We start from the raw sequence: 13850 nt of genomic DNA on the forward strand, positions 1-13850 counted from the left end.
TGTGTTGGTCAATGGCCAGCTGTGCCAAACAACTGATCACCGTCAAAGTCATAAAAACAAGGAAAGACTGAGGACTGTCACACATTAGAGGGGACCAAGGAGGAATAAGTCGATGCAGTGTGGGGTGCTGGGCTGGTTCTGGAACAGAGAGAGGGCATTAATGGAGTGAATTTCATTAATGAGGGAAATTCCGATCCAGCTGTCACAGTACTGTGTTGAGTTCCAGGTCTTCCTGTTGGTGCTGCGGTTGGGTAGGATGTCATCATTAGCGAGAGTCGGGTGAAAGGCACACAGGACCTCTCCACACTACTGTTGCAACTTTTCTATAAGTCTGAAATGAGTCCAAAATAAAAGGGTTTTGAAAAATTTATATTGAGTGTCCCTCATATGCCAAGCCCTGTTCCCAATTCTGAGGATGTAGCTGCAAACACGATGGTCACATCCCTGTAAAAGAAACGAAAACAAACCCATTTCTCCTGCTCTCACACAAACCGCACTCTACTCTGGTCACCACGTGCACGTGGGGGATTTTCCTGCACACCAGGCAGGATATTCCCCAGCGGACATCAGCTGGGGTCGTCAGATTCGTTCTATGCTGACGCTGTCTCCTGGGGGCCAGTGTCGGACCCCACAGGTGGAGGGCTCAGTTCCCAAGACCGCTCCCCACTTCCCATGACAACTGCAAGCCCCAAGTCGACCCGAACTTCTGACCAACGGCTATAAACTGGGAGTTCCACGGCCCCCTCCTCTGGTTTGATTAATTTGCTACAGTAGCATCGCACAGAACTCAGGGAAATACGTTATGCATGTTTACTCATTTATTATAAAGATGTTACATAGCCTGGGCAACAAAGTGAGACTCTGTCTCAAAAAAATAATAAAAATAAAAATAAGATGTTACAAAGGACACAGATGGACAGCCAGACGGAAGAGAGACACAGGGCAAGGCCTGAGGCAGGGCATGTGGGGCTCCCACGCCCTGTCTGGGCACAGCACCCTCCAGGAACCCGAGAGTTCAGCTACCCCCAACTCCAAACCCTGTCCTTTTGGGTTTTCATGGAGGCTTCATTCTGTAGGCACGAGTCGTTACATCATTGGCCGCTGGCATCATCTCAGCCCTCCCTGAGGCTGTCAGGGAGCCCCCAGTGACCAGCCATTGCTTTGGAGATTCCAGGGGTTTTAGAAGTCATGTGCCAGGAAATGGGGAGGGGCAAGGACCAAATATCCATTTCTTATTATGAATCACAATATCACAGTCCTTGTCTATGGGGAGAAGGGATAAACAAGAAACAGGTTAATAAAAAGCATCATGTCCCACAGTGACAGGTGCTACAAAGAGAATAAAGCAGGATCCTGTGCTAAGAGACAGGAGGGCCTCTCCGAGGAGCGACTGCTGAGCAAAGACCGGAACGACAGGCGTAGCAGCCAGCAATGTGGTATCTGGAGGAACGCTCCTAGAGACAGGGGCCATGTGCAAAGGCCCTGAGGCAGAAATGAGCTTGGCATGGTGCAGCTGGGAGGGGACAGATCCTGTAGACTCTGCTCCGACAGTGGGAAGGAACTTGTTGTGGCTGGAAGGGAGGTGACAGAGACTCAGGACTTCTCTGTCAGGAGCACAGAAGTTCGGATCGAAGTGAAAATAAGGGAATTTCTGTGGTTTCCCACAACGGACTTCCCTGTCTGGGCCTGCATGAGCATGTCTACAAAACCATCAGATTGGCCCAGGTGAGGCAAGCTGGGCCCAGGAGCTAGGAAGCCAGTTTTAACAGCCTTGAGTAAATGTAGAGTTCCATTAGCCATACTACCATGCCAAAAATCTGTATTGTTCATAAGTATTAGAAAGAACACATCAACTGATCTGGGAGCCCCTGGTTAGCTCATCTGTATCCAAAACTCCAGTGACACCGAAAGTATGAACTGTTCTTTTTCTTAATCCAACTATAGACATATGTAACTGCTAGTTTTTTGGAAGACAAAAAGTTTTTTGGAAGACAAAGTCAATACATGGAATCCATATGATAGAATGAATAAAATGACTCTTCTAGTGGCAAGAAAATCAAATGATTCTAGAATATATTCCTCCTAATTGAACCATTAATTGACTTTAAACCTGTAAAGTTGTCCTTTGTAATGTAATAAATCATAAAGATAAAAATCGGTTCCTTATTTTACACAGATATTACAAAGAAGAAAACAAGAGTTTCTGTGAAAATGGTATGAGTATCTTATCAAGTTACCACAGCCTCATCATCCTACAGTGCCCACGGCCACCAAGGGCAAGAATGTCGTCATGTAACTCTCTCTGTGCAGCTTTCGATACACTTCTCACCCCCTGCAGCTCCACAGGGAGTGAGAGAGACAAAACAAACAACAACTGCTATGGCTACTGCCTCACATTCATCTTTTTCTTCTAGTTAAAAAAAAAACAAAAACAAAAACAAGCAAGGTCTTACGTGGGAATTCTTTTTCTTCAGAATAGTTTTATTAGTTTGCATACTGTTTGTCAACACTCAAACTTTTTTCTCTCCTACTTTGACACAAATCCATTCAGTCAGAGTCTTCTTCTCCCCATATCTCATATATTGTAATATTATTGTGTGGATCTCCGGGTACCTCTGAGCTTGGAAGCTTGAGGTTACTGCCAGTTGCCATGGCGACCTTAAGATTCCGCACCTTGGACACAAATTTCACAAGGTCCATCTCGAGTTGGGTCAAGGTATTGAACGCATAGTCTTTGCTGGGGGAAGCATTTTGATTTTTCTTTAGTGGAGAGCGTAATGAACAACCTCGAAGGGCAGGAGGATTCTGCTCCTGTCAAGAAAGATATTCAAGGTGAGTAATACCGTTGACTTTGTTGGTTTTGACACAGTTCCGAGAGAGCTGGGCTCATCTAAGAGAAGGCGGCCCTGGTATTGCTCTAGTCCAGGCATCTAAGAGAGGATGGCTCTAGCATTGCTCTAGTCCAGGCATTGGCAAACTATGGCCAAATCTGGTCCATCTGTCATTGTAAGTAAAGTTTTATAGGAACATGGCCATGCTCATTCATGTGCATACTGTCTATGGCTATTTTCATCCTACAACGGCAGAGTGGAGCAGTTGCAACAAAGACCATATGGCTCACCAGGCTCAAAATCTTTACTATCTGGCCCTTTGCAGGAAAAGTTTGCCAACCCCTGCTCTAGACATTTGGACACAGTATCATGAAGTGTTGGGTCTATCTAAGAGAGAACACATTGAAGTATTTCTCTCCCTGTCCCCTTCTACCTGAAAGAATTGTTTAGTCACTTTGGGGGCCAGTTGTTACTACTTTATACATTTATCCCTTTAGTCTAGGACTCATATTTCCTTGCGACAATGATATCATTTCCACTGAGTTCAAAAATTTATAAGTCAAACACTAGGAAAATTTTAAAAAATCAGGGGATGAGGAATCTGGCTCTTTGAATAATGCTGAAACCTGAAACACACCATAAATTCTTGAATCTCTTCTCAACTTGCAAAAATTCAATTAACAGGAATAATTGTGAGCCAATAAGCAAAATGTCATTTTCAACTGTTTGTCCCAACCTCTGTGGATTTGGGAACTACTGTCTTCACTAAGGACACATGGGGAAGCAAATTTGCCAACTTTGCCCAGGACCATGAGGTAGGCACTTTCCATTCAAAGTCATCACACTTCACAGTCCTGCCTAACCTGACTAGCACATCTGTTTGTCTGAGTCCGAGATTGCATCAATGCGGTGTACAAAAAACCTAACTTTTTTATCCTTACCTTATTCTTCTCACTATCTCCTCGAAACTTCAGTATCACATAGAGCACAAAAACGAAAAAAAGCCACAGCCACTTGCTCCCGAGCCAGCCTTGGGCATGCTCCGGTAGATTCTGTCTGATCCGAAAGTGGCCCCCGCAAGGGACCTTCCCGGGGGGTTCTTTGGCCTTATCTCTCAGAGAAGAAAACATAAAGGCGTAGCCGCAGGACAGGCACAGAGGCAGGAACAAGAACCATTTCAGCGTCCGCATGGTGAGCAGAGGCAGGGCAGGAAGTCGCTCATGGTGGGTTTGCTTGTCCTCGCAACTGGGAGACAGGCACCCAGGGCTGGGACGTTGGTGATGTCACAGAGGGCCCTGAGCCAGAAGCCACCTGTCCATTGTGATGACTTCAGGGTACAGGATAATGAGGTTCACAGTGGTAGCCCAGGAGGAAGACTTAAAGGGAGATGGGGAAATTTCCAGCAGGCAACAAAAGAGAGAGGATAGGGAAGAGGGGTTGCCACCTCCTTGCCAGTACATTCTTTCTGACCCCGCGGCTCTGTGGGGAGAGGACATCAGCTATTTCTGTTTTTCATTTGTTTGATCCGGACATCGTGGTGAGCAGCGGAGAGACACAATGTGCCCCGTGGAGCTGAGGGCCGAGTGGAAAAGAAAGATATTAAACCACAGGCTACAAACTAAGAGCTGCTGGTGTATTTTGTTTGGCCTACATTGTTTCTAAAAATAATTGCTTTCCAGCTTCACACGTTGAAGGGAACTTCATTTAAGAACTCCAGATTTCTGGCTTCCTGGCTGGTAGCACTGGGCCCACACTCCCACGGGCCACTCTGCTGGAGCCAGTCGGGAGCTGCCCTTGGTGGCCGCGTTCTCTCCGCAGTCCCCAGCACTCCCTATTGTCTCACACCACCACTGACCCTACCGAGGGTGTAGTCCCTGGGTTAAGAGCACATTTTACTTAATTAACATTGTGATAAGAACAGACAGCTTTAGAGAGGAGAACAAAGGGGCTAGGCTACTCTAAATTAGGTTATCCAGGAAGACTTTCCAGAAAAAAGACATCTGGGTGGAGCTGGAGAGATGATTAGGAGGTGGCCAGGTAACATGGGGAGGGGGCTGACACCTAGGCCTGTGTGAAGACCCCCAAGTAAGAAGGAACAGCTTGTTTGACAACATAGCCCGATGCTGGGAATAAACCTAGGACTCCCCAGTGTGTCTGAAACCATAGTCGTTAAATGCCACGAAGCAAGAAGTCCTGGTTAACGGAACAGCAGGCTTGCACTTGTTCCGCCGGGTCACCCGTAGAGCAATCTTCCTACGGAAGGAGTTCAATTTTCTGCTGAGTCTAAAAGAATAATCACGGTCTGCTGAGCACCCTCATTGTGCCTTAAACTGTGTTGAGCTCAGGGGAGCAACAAAGACGTTCCATGAGACTGTTCTGAAAAACCAAAAGGGGCCCGGTGGTGCACAGATTCCTCTGCAGGAGCACAGCTCAGCATGGGCTGGGGGTGGGGGCTTCCTGTCAGACCCCCCTGGCGGGGCCTGGAGAGAGGCAGGTCCTAAGGGCTAGTGAGCAAATAGGTTCCACTACTGAACCCACGCCCCCCTCCCCTGGTGGCCAGGACTCCAGAGAGGCCAAGTGAGGAGGGTGCCCGACCTCAGTTTGGAGGCGCGTCCTCGGCATCCAGTGTCCGGTTCCCAGCCTCCCCATTCCGGCTGCTCTGAGCGCCAACCGCCGAGCGTCCCGAGGGGCCCCTGACTGCACGCAGCCTGTATTTTAAGTCACCTGCCCCAGACGGCGCTCTGTAATTCGGTGGTTACGGTGTCTTGATGCAGTGAGGGGCAAACAGACTCAGTGACATGAATGACCCCAAACAAAAGGAATACCCAGAAAGTTCTCCCACACGTGATTTTCAGTATTTGGAAACGTTCAGTATATTTAACAGTAGGAATTACATTTTTTCTGCATTGTGCTCGAAAGCCTAGATTACTTTTCAGTAGAACAGGACCTGTGGAAAGGCAGGTAAGCGCCAGGAAGATCTTGGAGCCAAACTTCTCTCAGGGTCAAAAGGTTCCTAGGGTTGAGTGACATCTTCTCGGTTCATTTTGGGGAGGTGTTAATTTCATTTCTTGGGAATAAAGGACAGTGGGAAGCTAAAAGACAGACACATTTTAGAGTCTCTTCATCCTCTCGGTTTTCTCCGCCCAGCTCTCTCGCCTCTGGAAAAGCGGCCTGGGCCTGGGCGGGCAGAGGAAGCAGGCGGATCTCCTCTTGCCTGCCAGGCCCAGTGCCTGAACCTCGGCCCCAGAACCCTCCGCGGGAGCCTCCCGCAGCCCCCTCCAGCGTATCTGTGGAAGACGTCGCAATGGGAGACACAGCCCCGTGAGGGGCATGACCAGCAGAACTGCAAAGCCTCAGGCACCTCACCTATAAGACGGGGGTGACGGCCACTGTCCCACCTCCCTGGGTTGCTGTGGGGCCCCAGCACATGAGGCCGATCAGTGCCTGGCTCCTCGGGGAGCCCTGAACACCACGCCAGCCATGAGCTCTGCCCGCCCTCGGTGCCATCGCGCCGGGCACTTGCACAGGGGTGGGTACAGTGGGGTAGGAGCCCCGAAGAGGTGATGCCTTTGCTAAACAGTAAAGGCTGGCTAGGACCCTCCTGGGAAGCCCTTCTCCCTCCCCAGGGATAACCCCTGGGGCAGCGGGAGGGAGGCCGCTGAGTATTCCAGGGAGGCTGGAAGCACAGCAATTGGAGACACTGAAGTTTTGAGGTTGAGGACACTGTGACTGGGTTACCGGAAAAAACTGGACACAGTCAAAATAATCAATGCAAAATAAAGTTGATTAAGGCTAAAATTAGGAAAATTGAACTTATAGAAATAAAGGTCATGAAAATAACAAGAATACCTCATGATGGCAGAAACTGTAATAAGTAAAATTTGACTAAAAGGATTGGTCAAATTTTCTCTGTATAGTTAAAATAGAGAAGAATTGATTATGAGAGAAAATAATTGTAACCAATTAAAAAAGGAACAAATTGTTACTAAAGTAATTTAACAAAAGAAAGAAAGGAAAAAAACTCAGCAACAATTAGAAAATGGTTTAACTGGGCTGTGTAGAAAATTGATCAGGGAAATAAAATGCCTAACTTGAGTTTATTCTGGAAAGTCCGCAACAAAAATCCATTGGTTAATACAATTTTGATTAAAATGCTTCCACACAATGTCAAAGTGTCCTTGGGGCCAAACCCGCCCACCTGTGAAGCAGAGCCCCGCATGGGGTTTTAGAGAGCACAGGGGCTTCCCCCGACTCCCTGGAACCCCCATCATGCCCACGCCCACGTGGGCACAGACCTGCCTGCTCGCCTCCCACCCTCTCGCCGTCCTCCCTGGCTCCTTCCCCTGCTTCTGAAGGAAGCCCAGGGCTCTGGGATCCAGTACAGAGAATCGTCTCAATAATGCCACCATGTATGTTCTAGCACTTTCTAGCAGTGTTCAGGCCTGGGGGCTCTTGGTCCATCACCAACAGTCTCATGAAAAGTTCCAGTAAGTACTGACTTCAACACACACTATGGATGGAGAAAATGTACCAATTTTATGTACAACTCCCTGTTTTACCTTTTGCTGAGGGGAGAAAAGGTGGAATGCGCGGGACGTCGTGGGTGACCCATCACCATCGGGGCAAAGGCCGCCCTGTTCTTACCGAAGCGTGAGGCGTGAGTGCAAGGCAGGGAAGGAAAAAGTACGGACAGATGAGAGAAAAGGCAGAGCAGCTTTATTTTTGTACCAAATCATTAGGTGCCCAGCTAAGTCTCTGCTATCTTCCAAACAAAGAGACAGGGAGGACTCCCCACGCCCCAGAGCAGCAGGGCTTCCGGCTCCTTCCAGGGTGGGAGCAGAGGGTCGAGGCCCTTCAGAGCCCCTGGGAGGCAGAGTGTATTTGAAACTTGTCCCTTTGAAAGCTCAGCTTCACTTGCCCTACTTGATTTACCACTGGCAGCAAAATCATTAGAATTTTAGTCAAAATGAGCCAATCACACACCCAGAAGAAACCCGGAGTTTCTCGTGATTGCAAGCATAAGAAGTGCAGCCAACACGACCTTCCAGCGGTCCAAGTGCACCTGCAGGTGGAGGTGAGTATGAACTTGGGCTTGCAGGAGAGGAGGACAGTCACTCTGCAGTCACCCACCATGGCCCCCCAGAACCAATGCTCCTCACAGCAAGAGTGACCACGCCGGCTCCAAGGTTATTGAGGACAAGTTTATGACACCGTGCAAAGGAACGACACCAGAGAATACATGCTACGATCAGAGAATCACAACCGGCCTACAGGGAAACTAACAAGAACCTTCTTGGAGGGAGGAGCGCAGGCGAGGGCTTCAGAAGCAGTAGGACGTGTGGGTGACCCAGTGGGCTGACTCCTCCTTGGAGCGCTTGGCCGAGCTGTGGGTGGTGAAGAGGGACTTGTAGGCTTCTGATTCTTCACTCTCTGCGATGGACCTCTTCATGGCTCCACACAGGGGCTTCTTGGCTTTTCCAGAAGAGCTCTCATTTGTTGCTGGAAAAATGAAAAGCCCAAATCTTTAGGGCTGGGACTAAAGATCATTCCAAACATCAAATTCTCAGAAGGGAAGCATGTCGGTTGCTGCGCCCAGGTGTTCTCCTACTTCCGCTGGTGAACGCTAAAGCACATAATGACCTTACTTGCCAACTCCCACAAAACAGACAGCTACGACGCGGAAAGCTATCACTTAATATCCTACTGACCACTCCTTGCTCTGTGCTAGGCACTGGTCCCAGCACCACAAATGGGTTACATTAGAGCATCCTCATGAGGCAGGGCCTGCTTTACAGGGAGGATATGGAGTTACAGGAACCTGAGTGACACTCCCACATGTAGCGCCAGGTCTAGAACCATCTGCCATTGTGGATGCTATTTATAACACAAGACCTGACCACATGTTCTTTTACCTAACGAATCTTTCTTTTTGTGAAATAAATGTTATTTTCCTCGAGTTAAATATACTTGAGTTTTAGGAGAAACTGTGACCCTTGGCCAAGAGGTAGGCAGAGGGAAGGGCCTCTAAGAGGCATGTGTGCAGCCTGTGAAAACCCCCACTGTTTAGATGGTGGGAATATTCCTGCCCAATCCTTGAGCCAGTTCTTGTTGCAGCCTTTAAAGACTGACACCAAGCGCTTACTCAACAGGAAAACTGAACAGTCAGCATTTCTGCCCAGACCCCATCAATCCTGCCAGGGCTCCTGATGAAGGGGTGTGTTAAATATGTCTTATTACCCCCCCGAGAGAGCTCAATGGCCATCTAGAGACATGACTTAGGATGAGCTTGAGTTTTCTCTTCCACTCACTGCAGTGCCACCGGGACGCAAGCTCTGGTTTCCGGCTGCCTGAACAGCTGCAGTAGCACCCACCTGCGCTCCTGGGAGCGGAGTTGGTTTTCTTCTCTCTAGAATCAAGGCTGGTTTCTTCAGGCTTCTCTGCTTTAACTTTTGATGGCCCTGGGGCTTCTGTAAAAGAAACAAAGTAAGAGAAACAAAATCAAAACAAAAGCATGAACTTATTTTAGGAAACAGCCCTACAGTTTTATTTTGATAAAATAAGGACCTCTTATAATATCTTACCTTCGACAACATCTGATTTTGAAATAGACTCTGCTGCTTTGGGTTTCTTTGTTTTCTGTAAAAAGAAAGAGGACGTTGGAGGATATGCTCAGATTCACTCTGTTTCAGTGCCAGTGTGGCTGCCCTTGTCCTGCGACCCTGCTCGACAGGCCGATGTGGGTTATGTAAGGCAGGTAACTCATCCTGAAGAAGGCTTTGATATTCATAAATTCTAAACCTTAATCCTTTGCATGTTTCCAGTTATACACTTTTGTTTCACATAGAATATATCTGTACAGATCTTACTTAATTTTATATTTACATTCCCAAAATCATATTCTCATTTTTACAAAGATAACAGATTTCTGTAATACCAATATTAATGTTGACTACTGTACACAAAAGAGCAATTAAATGAGTAATAACACAAAGTATATATGAATATGCAAAGTCCAGCCAGCATACACAGGTACTAAATCTTACCTATTCTAGTATTAATAACTTTTTCAAAGCTGTCAAACTGTTTTGATATTTGTTTATTTAACTATTAGTGCTTGAGGACATTTTAGCTAATTGTCATGAACTCTGCATTATTCTTGTTAGATTTTCTGGCACTAGAATTTTGTTACTCATAATAGATATTTTGGTCAGCAAGAATAAAAAATTAACTAACCATTTTAAAACTACACAACTGTGTTAGAACCGATTCAATCACAGAAATGACAAATGGGACTATGTACAATCTACTTTAAAAATGTCAGTTTTGGCCAGGTGCAGTGGCTCACGCCTATAATCCTAGCACTCTGGGAGGCTGAGGTGGGAGGACTGCTTGAGCTCAGGAGTTTGAGACCAGCCTGAGCAAGAGTGAGACCCCTTCTCTACTAAATAGAAATTAGCCAAACTAAAAATAGAAAAAAAAATTAGCCGGGCATGGTGGCATGTGCTTGTAGTCCAGCTACCTGGGAGGCTGGGGCAAGAGGATCACTTGAGCCCAGGAGTTTGAGGTTGCTGTGAGCTAGGCTGACGCCAGGGCACTCTAGCCCGTGCAAGAGAGTGAGACTATCTCAAAAAAAAAAAAAAAAAAAAAAAGGCAGTTTCCTAAATATCCAAAAGGTGGCGCTAAAGATATGCAGCCTAAATACTTCAGAAGGCCCCCATCACCAGAAAACATTGAAAAAAAGAATTTCTCAGGCAATGACCTTGAACTTGTAACATATACATGCAATGTGATTTATAACTCTGTACAAAACAAAAACCTTCTTTTCATTTCACACATACATTGCATGCCCTCAAATTTGTGAAGGCTGATAGTCCTTCAAACAAACAGAAACAACCACTGATTAATATCTAAGGCCTCCATTAGCAGCTGAGGTTATCTGAAAAGCATGAGCAATGAGGAGTTAGAGGAAATGTTGTGTCCTGCTTCCAGCTGCGAGTATATTTGGGAAATATTTTGGTATCCTGGTAGCAGTATCTAAGAGGCATTCCCAGAAGCTCCAGTGAGTATTTTGCAGAGAGGGGCATCTTAGTTCCACTGGGCTTTGAACAACTTGGCAGTAAGTCTGTGACAGATAACTCACCAGAGTAAAATGGTCGGTCTCACAGGCTTTATGAAAATCTCCAGGAGGTTCCTTTAAAATGCAATTTTTCTCTTTTTGTGATTTTTACAAACTGAGCTTGCTCAATGGTAGCAATAAAGAACAAAGGGACCTTTTGGGGAGCGTCAAAAAGGATTTTGTAAAAAATATCTCAAGCTTTCTTTTTCTCTTCTTTTCTGCTCTTCATTCTCTTATAATAATGAAATTGTAGTAATTTAGAAAACCAACTTAGAGTTAACACACTTATGTATATATTTGTTTTTTTTTTTTTTTTTTTTTTTTTTTTTTGAGACAGAGTCTCGCTTTCTTGCCTAGGCTAGAGTGAGTGCCGTGGCATCAGCTTAGCTCACAGCAACCTCAAACTCCTGGGCTCAAGTGATCCTCCTGCCTCAGCCTCCCGAGTAGCTGGGACTACAGGCACAAGCCACCATGCCCGGCTGATTTTTTTTATATTATATATATTAGTTGGCCAATTAATTTCTTTCTATTTTTATGGTAGAGACGGGGTCTCGCTCAGGCTGGTTTTGAACTCCTGACCTTGAGCAATCCGCCCGCCTCGGCCTCCCAGAGTGCTAGGATTACAGGCGTGAGCCACCGCGCCCGGCCTATATTTGTTTTTTTAACTTTAATGCAGCACTTAGATGGTGAAGCAGCTCTTTAAATATTTCTCATGAATGTTGTATTAACATCTTATAAAACTGCTCCACAGCATATTTGTATTGGCATTTGTTTATAAAGATCAGGCACAATTCTTTGTACTATAGAACCATTTACATGCATTATTTTCTACCCAGGTAAAATGATAAAAGGAATAAATGCAAATGGATTAGCCTCTTGCTGATCATTTCAGATCTGTGCAAAATGAGAACACTGCTACCATGTGCTCTTGGAGCAGCTTTAAGCCTCACAAGCACAAATTATATATTATTTCAGGGTGATATGGTCTTGTCCCTTCTTCTATTATGATAAAAAAAAAACCCTAAACCTCTGAAAAATCTTAAACTACGACATCGCTCTCACCTTAGACTGATACTTGTAAATGCGTACCCATGCAAAGGCAGGGTATTTTTTCTTTTCTCAAGATTTTATGTCCTCAGGATATTGAAATTAATTTCTAATACTTTAAGCATTCTTTTGCCTTAGTTCTGATCATATAAAGTTTTATCCCCAGTTTACCCTGAGCCTTTGTTTTACAGAATGAAAAATCTGCCATTCCCAAACAACCTGGATTACATAACTATCATCTGGAAACACTTAACAGCTAATAAAATTAACTTCTGGAACCACAATCGATGGCACACTGAATGATTTCTAGGCTGATAAATTGTATTGAGCCTGCTCATTATGTCATATCATTAAGCAATGATTTCCACTGCTTCTGGAATCTGGTTCCAAACCTGGACCACAAAACAAAGCCTTAACGTTCACATGTGCACCAGAGCTTCAGTCTCATCACCAGCAGTGTCGCTGGGCTCCCACAGCGCCTCTCACTGTGACCAGACCCAGCCCCTCCAGCAGAAGGGCTCAGGAAGGCGAGGGAGACAGCTTCCATTTGTGAGAAGGCTATTTAGCTCCTTGCTACTCAAAGTGTGTCCTTAAGGGGCTGCATCGACATGCCCAGGGAGTGGGTGAGAAAGGCGGGCTCTCAGGGCCCACCTAGGCCTGTCAGAACCCAGGTTGCTGGGTGACTCTTGTGCACATTCAGATCTGGCCAGCACGTGATCTTTAGATTTGCTGGGATGATGGTGACTTTTCACTTTTCCCTTGTTTTACGAGTTACGGAAACCTAGTACATACCATTTAAAATCAGTGACAGTGACAGCAATTGTGGTTGCTGTCTTTTCCCGAGGGCTCTCTAGGGCTGTGCTCTGCATTGGAGCTTTAGGAGCATGATCCTTTGAATCCTCCTGCCAGCCCTGTGTCCTACACAGGTGCTGTTACTATCGCATTTCACTGATGACAAAGCTGAGCATGGAAGGGTAGAACTGCTGTGCCCAGCATGGTCAGGCCGTGGCTGAGCCATGACTGGAATCTGTTTCCAGAGCCCAGGACTTTCTAGGTTATAAAAATCACCTTGATCACTGCAAACCCCTAAGCAGCTGCCAGTAACGTGCAGTTTGGTGCTTTGCAATTGGCTCTGGGGCAGAGGCTGGGCAGGGCCTGAAGACTCTACGTGCATCCAAGAAGCTTGCAAGGTGAGAGGTAGAGGCAAAACCTTCCATTACCTTTTCCAGCTTTGCTCGTAGCCTTCTCTCCTCCATCCTTGTCTTCAGCACTTCCACGTCCTCCTTGGTGCCATTGAGCACGATGACGTCGTCCTCCTGGAAGGCAGCCCCACACTGGAGAGCGTCAACAAGAGAAGACAGATTCTGTCAACCGAGCAGAGGGAAGCTACCCTTCAGTCCCTGACTCCTAGCCCCAGGCACTGGCCCTCAAGTTCTTGGCACATCTCTACTGTTTTTCTGCCTGCATCTTGCTTGAGTCAGCTGTCAGGTCAAAGCCCTGGTTGGGAAGTTTCTGTGCACGGGGAAGCGTTAGCATGGCAGGCCCGAGAGCACTGTCTCTGACACAGCCCGCTTGCGAGGCTGGCCTCTAACTGGCGTCTGGGATCTTGGATTTGGGGAGGGCTCCCACCATTTCTTAACTGATAAGGATGGCTTGGCTGGCTATACCCAGATTGTTCATGTTAACAATGTGGCTTATGCTGAAGGCCTGCTTTCCTTCTGGGAGAGTCTGGAATTCTGGCAGATGCTAGGCAGAGGGTATGTGACCAGCCTCTGGCTAAAAAAACTGGGCACTGAGTCTCTCACTGGCTTCCCTGGGCAGAAAGAGCACACACATGTTGCTGTATTTTTGTTGCT

At 46.6% G+C, this 13850-nt stretch overlaps 2 protein-coding genes across 3 annotated transcripts in view; both read right to left on the minus strand.

The window, feature by feature from the left end:
• Window positions 1–796: 796 nt before the first annotated feature.
• Window positions 797–4458, minus strand: FAM209A (family with sequence similarity 209 member A). 2 transcript variants are annotated; one of them, XR_012923667.1, is made up of 3 exons: window positions 3773–4458; window positions 2454–2811; window positions 797–1263 (listed from the first exon to the last, which is right to left on the minus strand). XR_012923667.1 is itself a non-coding variant. In XM_012748520.3 (2 exons), exons 1-2 carry the CDS (start codon window positions 4019–4021, stop codon window positions 2548–2550), a joined length of 513 nt encoding a protein of 170 aa, XP_012603974.1. In that variant the 5' UTR covers window positions 4022–4458; the 3' UTR covers window positions 797–2547. The 2 variants fall into 2 exon arrangements, 1 of the variants encoding a protein (XP_012603974.1); XM_012748520.3 differs by having other exon boundaries at window positions 797–2811.
• Window positions 4459–8018: 3560 nt separating this feature from the next.
• The window catches only part of RTF2 (replication termination factor 2), a 45465-nt gene continuing 39633 nt past the window's right edge, over window positions 8019–13850 (minus strand). Inside the window, exons 6-9 of the mRNA XM_012748519.3 lie at window positions 13215–13328; window positions 9413–9467; window positions 9203–9298; window positions 8019–8330 (exon numbers count right to left, since the gene is read on the minus strand). Coding sequence (XP_012603973.2) covers window positions 8152–8330; window positions 9203–9298; window positions 9413–9467; window positions 13215–13328 — 444 coding nt within the window. The 3' untranslated portion in view covers window positions 8019–8151. The remainder of the gene's footprint in view (window positions 8331–9202; window positions 9299–9412; window positions 9468–13214; window positions 13329–13850) is intronic.

This window comes from Microcebus murinus, chromosome 16 (genome assembly GCF_040939455.1).
Source record: "Microcebus murinus isolate Inina chromosome 16, M.murinus_Inina_mat1.0, whole genome shotgun sequence".
NCBI classification, from domain to species: domain Eukaryota; kingdom Metazoa; phylum Chordata; class Mammalia; order Primates; family Cheirogaleidae; genus Microcebus; species Microcebus murinus.

Bases quoted from the DNA above. Each gene is read 5' to 3' on its own strand.
- FAM209A (XM_012748520.3), bottom strand. From the start codon at position 4,021: ATGCGGACGCTGAAATGGTTCTTGTTCCTGCCTCTGTGCCTGTCCTGC. The intron at 2,812-3,772 runs GTAAGGATAAAA...CTTTCTTGACAG, and splicing joins GAGATAGTGAGAAGAATAAG to GAGCAGAATCCTCCTGCCCT.